The 17967-nt window shown below is 45.5% G+C and overlaps 1 protein-coding gene across 4 annotated transcripts in view; it reads left to right on the top strand.

Annotated features, from left to right (window-relative positions):
• Window positions 1-17967, top strand: part of ZNF514 (zinc finger protein 514) — a 24429-nt gene extending 6462 nt beyond the window's left edge. Inside the window, exons 1-5 of one of the 4 annotated variants that reach the window (XM_077958800.1) lie at window positions 215-1379; window positions 2462-2550; window positions 12388-12514; window positions 12881-12976; window positions 15372-17967. In XM_077958800.1, coding sequence (XP_077814926.1) covers window positions 12394-12514; window positions 12881-12976; window positions 15372-16357 — 1203 coding nt within the window. In that variant the 5' untranslated portion in view covers window positions 215-1379; window positions 2462-2550; window positions 12388-12393 and the 3' untranslated portion in view covers window positions 16358-17967. Of the gene's footprint in view, window positions 1-214; window positions 1380-2461; window positions 2551-12387; window positions 12515-12880; window positions 12977-15371 lie in introns of those variants that run through there. The other 3 variants (XM_001093753.5, XM_077958799.1, XM_015112841.3) reach the window with 3 other exon arrangements.

Below are 17967 nucleotides of genomic sequence, written 5' to 3'. Positions count from 1 at the left end.
GTATCCAGAAGGCAGAGGTTGCGGTGAGCCGAGAGCGCGCCACTGCACTCCAACCTGGGCGACAGAGTGAGCCTGTCTCCAAAAAAAGAGAGGGAGATGAGGCTCGGCTACCAAAGGCACACGCGAGAGCGGAAACGCTTGTAGGTCCGGCCCTCCGGGGAGAGCGGGGTGAAAGCCGGCGCGCACGGCCCTTCCCAGCTGAGGTCCTCTCGGGCCTCCCCGCGCCCCCCACCCCGCCCCCAACCCCCGGCGCTCGCTCCGAAGGGCCTCGGCGGCGGCCGCGTCTGCGCGAGCTGGGGACGGCCTCGGGAGGCGGGGCTGGGCCTATCCCTGTGCGCGTTCGGAGACTGCGGGCGCGCAGGCCTGTCCTGGGCCCGCTCCCCGGCGTCTTACAGAGCGGGGCGTGTCCCTCCGAGTGCCCCCCGCTAGGGACTGTGCAGGCCGGAGCTAGGCAGGGGCAGCGGGGAAGCCGGGCTGATGGGGCCTGTGCCTGCCCCGTGAGGCTCTTACCGAATCCCTGCTGTCTCCGGGCAGCTGAAGGGCGCCGGGCCCCCGCGTCGCGGGCGTGGCTGTGGCCGTGTCTCCTGGTGGTCTGAGCCCAGTGCGCGTGTGGATCCACGTGGGAGCTGGGTTCCAGAGCCTCGCCCTGAGGCGGAGCCGAGCGCGGGGAGGAGGCTGGACTTGGCGGGGGAAGAGCACGGCGCTGGGCGCACCCGTGTTTGCCGGCCCTGCCCTGGGCCTTGCAGGTCCGCTGGCCCCGCCGCGCCTACTGGGGATGTCCCGTGTGCCCCAGGCAGCCTCAGCCTGCGTCCCGCTCCCTGAACCCTCGGGAGGACCACAGGGCTGTGGCCGAAAGACAGAGATTTGGACCTAGTGAAAGGACGTCGCTCCTTAGCCCCAGCTATGGACTCCACAGCATCAGGTTTGGCTCTGGAGCGTGCAGAGGGCCAGGAGCCCTCTTGGGGAGCTAGTACCGGGCCCGATATGAGGAGGACCCCAGGAAGAGGCCGGGGAATCGCACTGAAGGGGAAGGGGAAGGCTGTACTGCGTCTGCCTTCCCGGTGGCGACATCTAACCTTCCAGACCCAGGAGGCTGAAGCCGCGGTCTGCTGGGTCTGGCAGGGGTCTCTAGATGACCGTGGCAGAGGTGGAGGAGATGGCCACGGAAAATTGTCCCAATGGCCAGAGGAGAGAGAGGAGAGCAGAAGAGGATCTGATCTCGTCCTGCTGCTGCAGGGAGAGGACAAGCAAACCCAAGAGGGAGTGGCCCTTGGCCAGGGATCAGAGAACAATAGAGCCATTTGGAGCCTTGTCATCCACCTCCTTAATCACCTCACTAATAAGGTTCTTCCAGCCCTTCTAGCTCAGCAGTGTATAAGGTCAGCAGTGTACACGGTTGGCACCTCCTGTGAGCTCTTCCCCCAGTAGCACTGGGGCAGGACAATCCAGGGGACCCAGGAGATTTTAAGCCAGTCCTAGGTTTAGAACGTCCTGTCTTTCACCAGGTGGCCGTTTTAATGCGACTGTTCATCCTTCAGTGCACATGCTCAAGGACACAAAACTGGCCAGTGGAAGAACTGGGCCCAGTCCCTGGGCCTCCCAACCCTTTTTTCCTTTATACCCTTGCTAATCAGTGTGGCTCTGGCACCAGCAGAGGCACTGCCCAGAAGCTCTCTAGAATTGCAGACTCTGGGGCCCCACACATCCTCAAACAGGGTCCTAGCAAGTCTTGAACTGGAGTTTCACAAGATCCTCAGGGATCCACACACACATGAAGCTTGAGGAGTGCCGACCTGTGCTATGCTGCCTGCTTACATCCATATTGTTAGCCTTAACTACTCTGGCATGATTTGGGCTAGTTTTTTTGTTTGTTTTAAGGCTCTGCAAACAGTATGATACAAAGCTTTTTAACGAAGGAGCTCTCAAGTGTGCTGCAGAGACCTAACAGAGCTTGGGAACACCAGGGGCAGTTTCTCAGGAAGAGGCAGCCTCTGAGCTGGGTTCCCAAGGATGAGGGGAGAGGTGTAACTTCCTCCCCTTAAAGCCTCATCATCCCGCATGGCCTCGCCTTGGGTCTTGTGTAGTTGTTAACCTGTAGGCTAGATTGAAAGTTCCTTGAAGGTCTTTTCCATGTTTATATTTCCAAAAGTCCTAGGAGATGACCTGCATACCGTATGCCCAGCAAATAACTTCAGTGGTGTGGCCAGACTGGTCACACTTCACTCACCTGTAGACTGATGTGGGCCTGTGGACAGATGGGAGCCTCATGCAGCTGTGTACAGGGGCACTTCTCTCAATGTTTGAAGGCTAGAAGCTGCCCCTCAGATCCCTTTGACCCACTGGTGTCCTCAGGACCACGGAGGTGACATTCAGAGCTGTTCTGGGTCTCAGGCTTGGGAAGTCTGAGAGCTGTGTGTGCCAGCAGGGTCAGCTTCCCTCACATCTCCTTCTACCTTCCCAGCTTCCCCTTCTCAGAATCCTGCTCTTCCTCCAGAGAGATTCCCAGGAGCAAAGGGAACAACCACTTCATTCCTGAAAGCGAGGCCTCAGGTGAGCTGTGTTCTCCATTTTTCCTCAAATGCCTGAACCATGGTTAGCTTTGCCTACTTTTCACCAAACAGTAGCCTCTTTGTTCACTGAGGGAACTGACCTGATGCTGTCTCTGCGGGAGGCTGAGCCCGTCCAAGTGAATGATGGCTCCCTGCCCTGCCCAGGGTGTTCTCTTCTTGCTATGCACCTTCTCAGATCATATTTCTGGAAAGGGCACTGTGGTGACCACCAGGTAATATGACAGCCCTGGCCTTGAAAGAATGTCACAGCCACAGTGGGAGAGGACCCTGACACCCTGAACGCAGCCACCAGTAACATGATGTGAATGGTTTGATGCCAAATGGAGTGGCACACACAGGCCTTTCCATCGAGGTTCACGAAAAGGGGAATTGGCCTGTTCGGAGAGGTTGAGAAAGCTTGTGGAGAATTGGGGACAAGTGGGTTCTGAGGGTATAGACAGGTGGGCAGGCCATTTGAGGCTGGGTCCCTGTTCAGATGTTATCTCCCTGGATTAGGGAGGAGACACACTTAACTTTACTGTTGACAGGCTGTGTGGCCTTGGATGAGTCACCTAACCTCTCTGTGCATTGGTTTGCCTCCTGTAACATGAAGACTATAATAATGTTAACGATAATGAAAATAATTATTATTTATGGAGAACAAAACCTGTATCAGGAACTATTCTCTACAATTTACAGATACTAATTCATTTTGTCTCTAAAACGTTCCCATAAATGGTTACCATTTTGAAGAATGGTAACCAAAGTGTGGAGAGGTTAACTGAAGAAATCAAGGCACAGAGAGAGAAAGTAACCTGTTTGTGGTTATCCAGTTAGTGAGGAAGGGACCCCAATTTTACATCCAGGCTGTCTAGCTCTGAGATCTTAACCACTCAATCATAGAACCGCCTCATGTGGTTGTTAGAGTCCGCTGGTAGTTCCACTGGCAGATGGTAACTGCCTAATCCTTGTTGGCATCAGGATTCATGGTGACTGGCCCTCAAGGGGGATTCAGGTTTGGCTCTCGTGAGCTGGATGTGGAGGGGTACAAATGCCAGCCTCCGGGGTTTCCCAGCATCCAGGATAGGCATGGGATTCAGGCTTGATGATAGACACTGACATTTAACTTTTAAGCCAAAACGGGAACCCCCCCCAGTAAGGCATTTAATCAGTAAAGTCATAAATAGCGTTCAGATCTTTTTGGCCCTGACATACATCATTCAGAGATTTATCGAGTGCTTAGGTGGGTTCAGTGTGGTAATCATGGCCCCGCATCTCAGTGGCTCGCAGTCAGAAAGAGTGTCTTCTTTCTGCTGTCTTTATCGGTCGTGGGCTAACTGTGACTCTGCTCCACACCCTCTTCTCTCTGAGTTTCAGGCTGACGGGTCAGCCCCCTCTGGGATATGCTGTTCTGCTTTTGTTTTTGTTTTTGTTTAGCATTATTATTATTATTTTTTATTATACTTTAAGTTCTAGGGTACATGTGCACAAAGTGCAGGTTTGTTGCATAGGTATACATGTGCCATGTTGGTGTGCTGCATCCATTAACTCATTTATATTAGGTATATCTCCTAATGCTATCCCCCGCCCCCATGACAGGCCCAGTGTGTGATGTTCCCCTTCCTGTGTCCAAGTGTTCTCATTGTTCAATTACCACCTATGAGTGAGAACATGTGGTGTTTGGTTTTCTGTGCTTGCAATAGTTTGCTCAGAATGATGGTTTCCAGCTGCATCCATGTCCCTACAAAGGACATGAACTCATCCTTTTTTATGGCTGCATAGTATTCCATGGTGTATATGTGCCACATTTTCTTAATCCAGCCTATCATTGATGGGCATTTGGGTTGGTTCCAAGTCTTTGCTGTTGTGAATAGTGCTGCAATAAATCTATGTGTGCATGTGTCTTTATAGCAGCATGATTTATAATCCTTTGGGTACATACCTGGTAATGGGATGGCTCGGTCAAATGGTATTTCTAGTTCTAGATCCTTGAGGAATCGCCACACTGTCTTCCACAATGGTTGAACTAGTTTACAGTCCCACCAACAGTGTAAAAGTGTTCCTATTTCTCCACATCCTCTCCAGCACCTGTTGTTTCCTGACTTTTAATGATCGCCATTCTAACTGGTGTGAGATGGTATCTCATTGTGGTTTTGATTTGCATTTCTTTGATGGTGAGTGATGGTGAGCAGTTTTTCATGTATCTGTTGGCTGCATAAATGTCTTCTTTTGAGAAGTGTCTGTTCATATCCTTTGCCCACTTTTTGATGGAGTTGTTTGATTTTTTCTTGTAAATTTGTTTAAGTTATTTGTAGATTCTGGATATTAGCCCTTTGCCAGAGCATTTGTCAATTTTGGCTTTTGTTGCCATTGCTTTTGGTGTTTTAGACATGAAGTCCTTGCCCATGCCTATGTCCTGAATGCTATTGCCTAGGTTTTCTTCTAGGGTTTTTATGGTTTTAGGTCTAACATTTAAGTCTTTAATTCATCTTGAATTCATTTTTGTGTAAGGTGTAAGGAAGGTATCCAGTTTCAGCTTTCTACGTATGGCTAGCCAGTTTTCCCAGTACCATTTGTTAAATAGGGAATTTTTTCCCCATTTCTTGTTTTTGTCAGGTTTGTCAAAGATCAGATGGTTGTAGATGTGTGGCATTATTTCTGAGGGCTCTGTTCTGTTCTATAGGTCTATATCTCTCTTTTGGTACCAGTACCATGCTGTTTTGGGTACGGTAGCCTTGTAGTATAGTTTGAAGTCAGGTAGCATGATGCCTCCAGCTTTGTTCTTTTGGCTTGGGATTGTCTTGGCAATGTGGGCTCTTTTTTGGTTCCATATAAACTTTAAAGTAGTTTTTCCAATTCTTTGAAGAAAGTCATTGGTAGCTTAATGGGGATGGCATTGAATCTATAAATTACCTAGGGCAGCATGGCCATTTTCACGATATTGATTCTTCCTATCCATGAGCATGGAATGTTCTTCCATTTGTTTGTATCCTCTTTTATTTCATTGAGCAGTGGTCTGTAGTTCTCTTTGAAGAGGTCCTTCACATCCCTTGTAAGTTGGATTCCTAGGTATTTTATTCTCTTTGAAGCAATTGTGAATGGGAGTTCACTCATGATTTGGCTCTCTGTTTTGTCTGTCATTGGTGTATAGGAATGCTTGTGATTTTTGCACATTGATTTTGTATCCTGAGATTTTGCTGAAGTTACTTATCAGCTTAAGGAGATTTTGGGCTGAGGCGATGGGGTTTTCTAAATATACAACCATATCATCTGCAAACAGGGACAGTCTGACTTCCTCTTTTCCTAACTGAATACCCTTTATTTCTTTCTCCTGCCTGATTGCCCTGGCCAGAACTTCCAACACTATGTTGAATAGGAGTGGTGAGAGAGGGCATCCCTGTCTTGTGCCAGTTTTCAAAGGGAATGCTTCAAGTTTTTGCCCATTCAGTATGATACTGGCTGTGGGTTTGTCATAAATAGCTTTTATTATTTTGAGATACGTCCCATCAATACCATATTTATTGAGAATTTTTAGCATGAAGGGCTGTTGAATTTTGTCGAAGGCCTTTTCTGCATCTATTGAGATAATCATGTGGTTTTTGTCTTTGGTTCTGTTTATATGATGGATTACATTTATTGATTTGCATATGTTGAACCAGCCTTGCATCCCAGGGATGAAGCCCACTTGATCATGGTGGATTTTGATGTGCTTCTGGATTCGGTTTGCCAGTATTTTATTGAGGATTTTTGCATCAATGTTCATCAGGGATATTGGTCCAAAATTCTCTTTTTTTGTTGTGTCTCTGCCAAGCTTTGGTATCAGGATGATGTTGGCCTCATAAAATGAGTTAGGGAGGATTCCCTCTTTTTCTATCTATTGGAGTAGTTTCAGAAGGAATGGTACCAGTTCCTGCTTGTATGTGGAATTCGGCTGTGAATCCGTCTGGTCCCGGACTTTTTTTGGTTGGTAGGCTATTAATTATTGCCTCAATTTCAGAGCCTGTTATTGGTCTTTTCAGGAATTCAACTTCTTCCTGGTTTAGTCTTGGGAGAGTGTATGTGTCCAGGAATTTATCCATTTCTTCTAGATTTTCTAGTTTATTTGTGTAGAGGTGTTTATAGTATTCTCTGATGGTAGTTTGTGTTTCTGTTGGATCGGTGGTGATAACCCCTTTATCATTTTTTATTGCGTCTATTTGATTCTTAACTCTTTTCTTCTTTATTAGTCTTGCTAGCGGTCTATCAGTTTTGTTGATCTTTTCAAAAAACCAGCTCCTGGATTCATTGATTTTTTGAAGGGTTTTTTGTGTCTCTATCTCCTTCAGTTCTGCTCTGATCTTAGTTATTTCTTGCTTTCTGCTAGCTTTTGAATGTGTTTGCTCTTGCTTCTCTAGTTCTTTTAATTGTGATGTTAGGGTGTCAATTTTAGATCTTTCCTGCTTTCTCTTGTGGACATTTGGTGCTATAGATTTCCCTCTACACACTGCTTTAAATATGTCCCAGAGATTCTGGTATGTTGTGTCTTTGTCCTCATTGGTTTCAAAGAACATCTTTATTTCTGCCTTCATTTCGTTTTGTACCCAGTAGTCTTTCAGGAGCAGGTTGTTCAGTGTCCATGTAGTTGAGCAGTTTTGAGTGAGTTTCTTCATCCTGAGTTCTAGTTTGATTGCACTGTGGTCTGAGAGACAGTTTGTTGTAATTTCTGTTCTTTTACATTTGCTGAGGAGTGCTTTACTTCCAATTATGTGGTCAATTTTGGAATAAGTGCGATGTGGTGCTGAGAAGAATGTATATTCTGTTGATTTGGGGTGGAGAGTTCTGTAGATGTGTATTAGGTCTGCTTGCTGCAGAGATGAGTTCAATTCCTGGATATCCTTGTTAACTTTCTGTCTCGTGGATCTGTCTAATGTTGACAGTGGGGTGTAAAGTCTCCCATTATTATTGTGTGGGAGTCTAAGTCTCTTTGTAGGTATCTAAAGACTTGCTTTATGAATCTGGGTGCTCCTGTATTGGGTGCCTGTATATTTAGGATAGTTAGCTCTTCTTGTCGAATTGATCCCTTTACCATTATGTAATGGCCTTCTTTGTCTCTTTTGATCTTTGTTGGTTTAAAGTCTGTTTTATCAGAGACTAGGATTGCAACCCCTGCTTTTATTTGCTTTCCATTTGCTTGGTAGATCTTCCTCCATCCCTTTATTTTGAGCCTATGTGTGTCTCTGCATGTGAGATGGGTCTCCTGAGTACGGCACACTGATGGGTCTTGACTCGTGATCTAATTTGCCAGTCTGTATCTTTTAATTGGAGCATTTAGCCCATTTACATTTAAGGTTAATATTGTTATGTGTGAATTTGAGCCTGTCATTATGATGTTAGCTGGTTATTTTGCTTGTTAGTTGATGCAGTTTCTTCCTCGCATTGATGGTCTTTACAATTTGGCATGTTTTTGCAGTGGCTGGTACTGGTTGTTCCTCTCCAGGTTTAGTGCTTCCTTCAGGAGCTCTTGTAAGGCAGGCCTGGTGGTGACAAAATCTCTCAGCATTTGCTTGTCTGTAAAGGATTTTATTTCTCCTTCACTTATGAAGCTTAGTTTGGCTGGATATGAAATTCTGGGTTCAAAATTCTTTAAGAATGTTGAATATTGGCCCCCATTCTCTTCTGGCTTGTAGAGTTTCTGCTGAGAGATCTGCTGTTAGTCTGATGGGCTTCCCTTTGTGGGTAACCCGGCCTTTCTCTTTGACTGCCCTTAACATTTTTTCCTTCATTTCAACTTTGGTGAATCTGACTATTATGTGTCTTGGAGTTACTCTTCCCAGGGAGGATCATTGTGGTGTTCTCTGTATTTCCTGAATTTGGATGTTGGCCTGCCTTGCTAGGTTGGGGAAGTTCTCCTGGATAATATCCTGAAGAGTATTTTCCAACTTGGTTCCATTCTCCCCGTCACTTTCTGGTACACCAATCAGATGTAGATATGGTCTTTTCACATAGTCCCATATTTCTTGAAGAAATGTTCGTTTCTTTTTACTCTTTTTTCTCTAAATTTCTCGCTTCATTTCATTCATTTGATCTTCAATCACTGATATCCTTTCTTCCAGTTGATTGAATCGGTTACCGAAGCTTGTGCATGCATCACGTAGTTCTCGTGCCATGGTTTTCAGCTCCATCAGGCCAGTTAAGGACTTCTCTGCACTGGTTATCCTAGTTAGCCATTTGTCTAATCTTTTTTCAAGGTTTTTAGCTTCTTTGCGATGGGTTCAAACTTCCTCCTTTAGCATGGAGAAGTTTGATCATCTGAAGCCTTCTTCTCTCAACTTGTCAAAGTCATTCTCCATCCAGCTTTGTTCTGTTGCTGGCGAGGATCTGCATTCCTTTGGAGGAGAAGAGGTGCTCTGATTTTTAGAATTTTCAACTTTTCTGCTCTGGTTTCTCCCCATCTTTGTGGTTTTATCTACCTTTGGTCTTTGATAATGGTGATGGGGTTTTGGTGTGGATGTCCTTTCTGTTTGTTAGTTTTCCTTCTAACAGTCAGGACCCTCAGCTGCAGGTCTGTTGGAGTTTGCTAGAGGTCCACTCCAGGCCTTGTTTGCCTGTGTATCACCAGCGGAGGCTGCAGAACAGTGAGTATTGCAGAACAGCAAATGTTGCAGCTTGATCGTTCCTCTGGAAGCTTCGTCTCAGAGGGGCAACTGGCCTTGTGAAGTGTCAGTTGGCCCCTACTGGAGGTACCTCCCAGTTAGGCTACTCAGAGGTCAGGGACCCACTTGAGGAGGCAGTCTGTCCGTTCTCAGTTCTCAAACTCCATGCTGGGAGAACCACTACTCTCTTCAAAGCTGTTCAGACAGGGACATTTAAGTGCCTCTTGTTCAGCTGTGCCCTGCCCCCAGAGGTGGAGTCTACAGAGTCAGGCAGGCCTCTTTGAGCTGCAGTGGGCTCTACCCAGTTCGTGCTTCCTGGCCACTTTCTTTACCTACTGAAGCCTCAGCAATGGTGGGCACCCCTCCCCCAGCCTATGCTGTTCTTGTATCAGAGGGAAAGAGCAGTGTCAGAACCTGGGGATAGCTCTTTGGGCTTCCAATCAGAAGTGGCCCATGTGGCTTCTGCTCACAACCAACTGGCTGTTGCAGGTCCTGTGGCCAAGCCTAATGTTAATGAAGTGGGAAGTATTAGCCTCCTAGAGTGAGGATCCCAAAGGGAAGGGCAGGGATTATATTAAGCAAATAATTCATCTATCACTGTATATTTTCTTAACCATTGATGTTCACTTCCCTCTCTCCTGCACACAAAATGCCCTCCAAGAGAATTAACCCAGGAGCCGCATCCAGTCAGAGCATCATGATCAAAGTCCTGGATGGTGCGATAGTCTGGATGGAGATCCTGTGGGTCTGGATACCTATAAACTAAAAGGACAGTTACCTGAATCCATATATCCAATATACAATATACAGTGAGCAATGGGGACAGGATGGCCTCGGTAAACATTCCTTTGCAGAAAGGGGAAGCATGGGAAGAGCCAGTCCCAGGTCCAATAGCAGTGGTGAAATTCCACTGGACAGACACTGTGAGGACCCGTGGTCTTGGAGTGGGAAAGTCTGCAGGTTATTCCCTGGTTCTGCTCCCTGGGTGATGCTCCCCAGCCTAGTGTTTTCCTTGGCTGTTGGCTTTGCCCTTGGGAAGTTCCTTCCTTTTGATACCTGCTTGGTGTCATATGAAGATGATACTGGAGAATAAGCTTTCTTGGGGGCAAAGCAGCTTTTTCATCCTGCCAGAGTAGGTTGGTGGCCCAGGATTGTTTTAAGTGCAACTCTAAAAACTTCAACAGCTTTTTATGACTTTGTTTCCAGTTGGCTCCATGTGTCAGTGGTTTGACCCACAGTTCTTTTTGAAATATGCCCCCTTCGTTAGCCTTAATTGTGGAGTTTTTGGATTTCCTTTGAAAATCCATACTTTTTTTCACTCTAAACAGTTTGGTCCCACTGAAAGCCTTTACTGGGAGCCTTTTGAAATTATTGGGAGATTTACTGGGAGCCTTTTGAAATTACTCAGAGGTTTAAACCAAAGGTTTGACAACCCTATCTATGATTTGGTCCCTGATAATGGGCTGAGTTTTAATTAGTCGTTGTCATGCAGAAGCTGATGTATATTGTCTTTGGCCAGTTGGAAATGAGAACTGGTTGTCTCCAACCCTGCAAGTCCTAGCATTTCTGGACGTTTCCTATTGCCTTCCATTTTTGTTTTGCAAACCACAACTCTTGAGCTCATTTTTTCTTGTAATACTTTGTCAAACTCAGCCTATAAAACCACCTCACACTACTAATATTATGTTTCCAGTCTCTTCTCGTAACATCACAAGCTCATGCTTTCATCGTTCATCTTTCAAGTTACCAAAGGCAATCGTTTCACCAAACAGTTCACCACCAAATTACATGGGTTGCCACCTTGCCAATAAGTTTCCTCACTGCCTGGCCCGGACTCCAGTGTCATCTAGTTTTGGCTTTTCGTTATGGCAGAACTCCACTTTGAGTACCAGTTTTTTAATGAGTCAGTATAGGCCAGTTATGCCGTGATAGCAACAGCAAACCCTCAGAGACTTACGCCATGAAAGGTTCCCTCTTGCCACGTTACATGACAGCCGTGGCTTTGCCCACATCTTCACTCAGATCATTTGCTGTTCTCAAGGCAGACAGGAAGGGACAACTGCAGAACCCCCACTGGCCCTGAAGGCTTTTGCTCACCTGTAGCTCGTGTCTTTCACGTTCAGTGTGAGAAAGCAGATGACATCGCCCCACCTGGGGCAGGGGGAGGCAGAAGCTCAATTCTTCAGGGAGGGCCAGTGGATATTTTGGACAAATAATATAACCTATCAAAAGAGGTCAGTATAGTAGTGAATTTTTCATGTTTGATTATTTTGGATGATTTTTATATTATAAAATTGTTACTTCAGCTTTTCTGTGGAATCCGTGTCTAAATGGGATTTGATTTCTAAACACTTTGGGGTAAAAGTAACAGGAATTTATAGTGCTTTCACCTACTCTGCTTTTCAGTGGATTGCCATACACTGTAAGCCAAGTGGGAGGTGTTCCAATTACTGAGATTGAAGGTGACAGGACAGTTCTGGCCAGGACCTATGGAGTCGTTATACTTTACAAGGGCGACCTGGGGTCCAGGGTCTCATGCTCAGCTTTGTAAACTTAGGGACTGAATAATGATCAGGCTTTGGGGGAAAGGCTCATGCTAGTCAGACTCACAAAACCTACTGTTTCATCGTAAAGCCACTCAATTTACTTTTGCGGAACTGTGTGCTGGCAGGCAGGTGGAGGATAAATTATCACAAGCTCCAGATTACTTGATTTGGCCTTACTGTTGTTAAAATCATAGGTCACAAGTTTCAAAAATACTTTATTAGAAAACTGTTGATCCTTGTGCATTTGAGAATGCAAAGCATATTCATCATTAATTCTAATTGATTCCAATTAAATGTAACTAGATTGAGAATAAGACCTTTTGACAAATGAGGAAATGTATTACATTTACCTCTGACTAAGAAGAATGTCTCCGTAGGCCTGATTCACCTGAGACACTGGTTATATTTCATGTTGATAGTGGACATTAGGTGGGACATTGGGTGGGATACCAAGTAGTAAGGATGGTACAATCCCTGGAGCAGCTTAAATATTTTTGAGATAACAAAACCCACAACTCTGTGGGCCCTGGGCTAGCTGGCGGGCACTGAGAATCCCTTGTTGCATGCCCTGAGGTTCTCCGTAGATGCCTGCCCGCTCTTCTCCCCTGGGCCGTGAGGGAGGTCCTTCAGGGCACAGCAGGAGTGTCTTCTGTGTTTCAGAACCTGATGACATTCGAAGATGTGGCCGTGGAATTCACCCAGGGGGAGTGGGGGCAGCTGAACCCTGCTCAGAAGGACCTCTACAGGGAGGTGATGCTGGAGAACTTCAGGAACCTGGCCTTTCTGGGTGAGCAAGGCCTCCAAAGCCCAAAGCCTGCCCACAGGACTTCTTGATTTCCTTGATGTGTAAGAGTTAGCGATGTCTGGGCCAGTTGACTGAGTCTTGCCCTGGGTTTCCTTGGGAAGTCTGGAATCAGACATTTACATTCTCTCTGGAGCCCAGTGATACGGTATTTCTGTTCCTAGTTCCAGGAAACATCCAGCTACTTACGGAGTTGAAATAGGAAGTTACCTGGTGTGTTCCTGATTTTTCACAATGCCTGTTCCCTGGAGGCTTTCCACACCTACAGTGTTTCTCCACCTTGAAGATGAAGATCCAAAGACACGGCCACTGGCACACGCAACCAAAATCCTTTTCCTTCTCTACCGTCAGGCCTTCCAGTATCCAAACCATATGTGATCTGCCAGTTGGAGGAGGGGGGCGAGCCCTTCATCGTGGAGAGAGAAATCTCAACAGGGGCCTACTCAGGTGAGTGAGGCAGTGAGAGCATTGCATACGCTAACGCCCAGCTGGGGTGGGAGGTAGCCCTGAGCCTCTGGTCAGGGTGCTGTCTTTTCAGAAGATGAGCTCACTTGGCAGGAGCACTCAACTCTGGTATGTTGAAGTTTATAATTATTTCTGGTGTCAGAAGAGGAGATGTTCATTTTCTTTTCTAGGTTTTGTGCTTTGTTTGGTGCCCATCTCTGCCCATGCCTTCTGGGTTATTGGTGCCATGCAGCATCACGAGATGTCTCATAGTCGATGTTAGATGGATCAACAATCATATAGGGCCAGGCAGTCCTAGATCAGCAGAGTTAAGGGAGTTAGTGAGGGATCAGGCAGAAAAGTTGAGCACCCCAGAAATGAAAGGGTGACAGGCAGTGACAGACAGGAGATGTCAGAAAGATCCAGGTGAGGACACTTCAAGCTTGATTAAGCTGAGTCTCAAAAAAAGTGGTTCCAGGAACAAAGACCGCTCCCTGACAGCCGTTGACAGCATCCCTTTGAGACCTGGGATTCTTAGGTGACTGGAGAGTACCTGGTAGGCTGTATGCCTTGGAGCAGAATTCTTGACTCAAAGCTTTCTGACTGCCGTGTGTGACCCAAGCACACTGGAGGCACATGACAGTCTATGCCAGTTCATTTCCATGAGCCAGAATCTTACCCGTGGCCATAGCTGAAGCTCAGGAAAGTGGTGCTAAATTCCTGAGAGGACAGGCTGGGCTTTATGAGAGGAACCTAGGTTATGGCAGAGGGGGAAGATGCTGATCTCCTCTGTACTGGTACTTGATCTTTTTTCCTTCCAAAATGAGATCAAGGGTTTAACATCTGGATCTGGTCATCTGTTTATTTAACAGTGGTGTATAAGCATGGCTATGTTTCAGAACGTCCCAGGGAGCTTGTTACACATTCAGGTTCCCAGGAGCCACACAAGACCTGCTGACTCAGAAACTCTCTGACTGGCCTCTGGGACCACTGGTTAGGCATTACCAGTCATTTCCTTCTTCAGAAGTGTGCCTGTTATTATTATTATTGTATTAATTTCCCACTGTGTCTGAAACAGAGTGGCACAAACCTGGTGGCTTTAAACAACACAAACTCATGTCATAGTTCACAGGTCAGAAGTCTGGCGCGTGTGTCACATGGTTCCAGCCAAGATGTCCACAGGGCTGTGTACCTTTCTGGAGTGTCTGGGCACCTTTTTCTTTTCATTTGGGTTGTTGGCAGCACCAATACCTTGCAGTTCTAAAACTGAGGTCCTTGTTCTCTTGCTGGCTATAAACAGATGGGTGTTCCCAGCTTCTAGAGACTCCAGATTACTTGGCTGAAAGTGTGCCTCCTCCATCTTCAAAGCCAGCAGCGGCTCACACACCTTTCTGTGCAGCCAGGAAATGCTCTCCGATTTTAAGCACGCGTGATTAGATTTGACCTATTTAAATAGTCCAGGAGAATCTCCCCATCTCCAGCTCTGAGCCCTTAGTCACGTCTGCAGAGTCCCTCTTGTCATGTAAGGTGACCACTCACAGGTTCTTGTGCTTAGGACATGGGCATCTTTAGGGGAGAGTTTCTCTTCCTGTCGTAATTATGTAGAGTGATATGATACGTGTGATATGTATATGTCCATAATATATAATAATATAGAGTATGCACTCAGGTATTAAAGGAATACTTCGTGGAGGACATGAGCTTGTCCCTGAAAGGTACGCAAAGTCTTAAAGAAAGTGGTGAGATGGGCAGTGGATATATGGGAAACAGGAAGGCAGCCAGTTTCTGTGCTCAAGGCACTTGCTGAAAAAGAGGACAGGACCTGGTGAAGTATTATAGAGCTATAGTGAAAGATTAAGGGTTTATCCTGTAGGCACTGGAGAGCCTTTGGAAGATTAAGACTGGGAAGAAACTTAAGGAAATGGGCATTTGGAAAAGAAGAAAGTGAAGGGTTTCAGGAAACCTGGAGGTAGGAAGACTGGGTAGAACTCTGTTACAATTATGTAGGCCTGAAGAAATTGTGAGAATATAGAATCTGTACCTGGTGACTTACAATCCTATACTTTATTGATTTTTGTCACCATCCCTTAAACTTAATCTATTTCCCTTGTCCCCCTTCCTACCCTCCTCTCATCTTTGGTCTTTGGACTCACTTTGTGTACTGGAATCTAAACACAGATTTCTCAGATTTTCTTAATCTCCAGTCATCTGCTCATCCCTTGTTCTCGATACTCCAAAACCATTTTCAGACATAAGCCATTATTGAAAAAATCCATACATCCCTTTTAGGTATTATTTTAAAGCTTAATTATTTCACATTTATTATAGGAGCTTGCTTTTCTTGGTACATAGGACATTCTACATACTAGAATGTCTTCATTTTTTTTTTTTTTAACAGACTGGGAGAGAAGGTCTAAATCCAAGGAATCAATGCCAAGTTGGGGAATTTCCAAAGAAGAATTATTCCAGGTAGTATCAGTGGAAAAACATATTGAAGATGTGCTGCAGTTCTCAAAGTTGAAAGCAGCCTGCGGTTGCGATGGCCAGTTAGAGATGCAGCAGATAAAACAGGAGACACATCTGAAACAAATGTCAACCACTCACAAATCTGCTACCACCCTTAGCAGAGATTACGAATGGAATGGATTTGGGAGAAGCTTAGGTTTAAGATCAGTCCTTGTTAACCAACACAGTGTTCTAATGGGAGAAGGGTCTTATAAATGTGACACCGAATTCAGGCAGACTCCAGAGGGAAATAACTCTCAGAGAACCCATCCAGAAAAGAGATCTTGTAAATGCAATGAATGTGGGAAGTCCTTTCACTTCCAGTCAGAACTCCGGCGCCATCAGCGATGTCACACTGGAGAAAAGCCCTACGAATGCAGTGACTGTAGAAGAGCCTTTGGTCATATTTCATCCCTTATTAAACATCAAAGAACTCATACTGGAGAAAAGCCCTATGAATGCAGTGAATGTGGGAGAGCCTTCAGCCAGAGCTCATCTCTTGTTCTGCACTATAGATTTCACACAGGAGAGAAACCCTACAGATGTAATGAGTGTGGACGAGCCTTTGGCCACACTTCCTCCCTTATTAAGCATCAGAGGACTCATACTGGAGAAAAGCCCTATGAATGCAGGGAATGTGGGAGAACCTTCAGCCAGAGCTCCTCACTCATTGTGCATTACAGATTTCATACTGGAGAGAAACCTTACAAATGCAATAAATGTGGGAGAGCCTTCAGCCAGAGTTCATCTCTCACTCAACATTACAGATTTCACACTGGAGAGAAGCCCTACAAATGTAATGAGTGTGGAAGGGCCTTTGCTCATACTGCATCGCTTATTAAACATCAGAGAAGTCATGCTGGGAAAAAACCCCTATGAATTCAGTGAATATAGAAGGGCTTTCAGCTGGAGTGCAGATATCACCAGAACTTAAAGAATTCATATCAGAGAGAGATCCTGAAGGGGTAATGTGTGTGGGAAGACCACCTCTTGTTCCACATCAGGAAATAATTACTAAAGAGAATCCCTATCAATGTCAGGAGGGGGTGGGCCTCCCCTCTCTTACCAAACACAGAAGAATCCATACTATTGAGAAACCACGTGAATGCAATGAACGTGGAAAGGCTTCGATCAGAGGATGCATATTATTCAGCATCAGACAGCCGACACTGGGGAGGAGGCTTATCAGTGCAGTGAGTGTTCAGTTACATACTGACTGTTTAAGAAAATCAGATAACTTGTACTGGAGAGAAATTCTACAAGTGTGGTAAGTATGGAAAAATCTTTAGTTGTATCTCTTCCTTTGCTAGGCACCAAGAACACATACTAGAGAGAGGCCCTATGAAAGCAGGAAATAGAGGAAGGGCCTTCAGTCAGAGCTCATCCCGTATTAAGCATCAGAAAATTCATACCTGAGAAAAACCTGTGAATGTGGGCATGTGGGAGCGCCTTCCGCCAAACCTCATTGCTTTATAAGCCCCTTAGAACTCTCCCTACTAGCTGGAAACTCTGGTAATGTGATGAGCGTGGGAAAGGCTTTCATGGATGTTCCACAAAAACACGTTAGAGAATTTGTACATTAGAGAATTTGTGCCAGAGCAACTCTTCAAATTTAGTGAAACTGGGAAAACCCACTAGTACAGTTCAAACCTCAGTATTCACCTCAGAGAGAAACCTTGGGAACATGATGAATGTGAGGAAAGTTCCTTTCCAGGTTGAGATGTATGAAACTAGAGCTGAAAAGAAGCTGAGAAATGACCTTGTCTGGTGATTTTTTGCCTGGCGGGGCCATTTGTATAACCACACTTGTGCATTGCCTCCTCATGCTGTTACTGACGGGGCAGGGTGCCATGCATGGTGCAGAGGATGGAGGCTGAGAAAGGTAGACGGCTACCCGTGATCTAGCCCAGTCGTAGTTTAGAGCTAATGAAACTGATGTTCAAAAAGCGACAGGCTGGGCCTCTTTCCTGTGGTTCACAGCTGTAGCGTGGAGATTAGTAGACTGGACCTTTCCAGCACAACACCTCCATGCACTGCTTTCTCTGTAGCACATGTTACCTTTCTTTGTGAGGCAATGGAGTGGTCTAGGATTGAACAAAAAGCAATTTTCATTACATCTTTATGCTAATAGATTTGGAATTTTTGAAGTGAAATGAAACCTTGTTTAAACATTAAAATTACTAAAATATGGGTACATTACACACAATCCAGATCTCAAACACGTGATTCTAAGTGAAAGAAGGCAGATGTCAGAGACCGCGTATTTTCTAGTACCATTTTAGGAAATGTCCAGAAATGGCAGATCTTCAGAAACAAAGTAACTGCAAATGTTACAAGGAATCTTTTCGGGGTGATGAAAATGTTCCAAAACTATATGGTGGTGATGGTTGAATAATTTGGTAACTTCACTAAAAATCATTGAATTGTTCACTTTATATGGGCAGATTTATGGCAAATATACTTCAATAAAATCAGTTTTCAAAATCAAA

This window comes from Macaca mulatta, chromosome 13 (genome assembly GCF_049350105.2).
Source record: "Macaca mulatta isolate MMU2019108-1 chromosome 13, T2T-MMU8v2.0, whole genome shotgun sequence".
NCBI classification, from domain to species: Eukaryota; Metazoa; Chordata; class Mammalia; order Primates; family Cercopithecidae; genus Macaca; species Macaca mulatta.
Note: the sequence above shows the minus strand (reverse complement) of the source record. Positions and strands in the feature narration are given on the sequence as shown.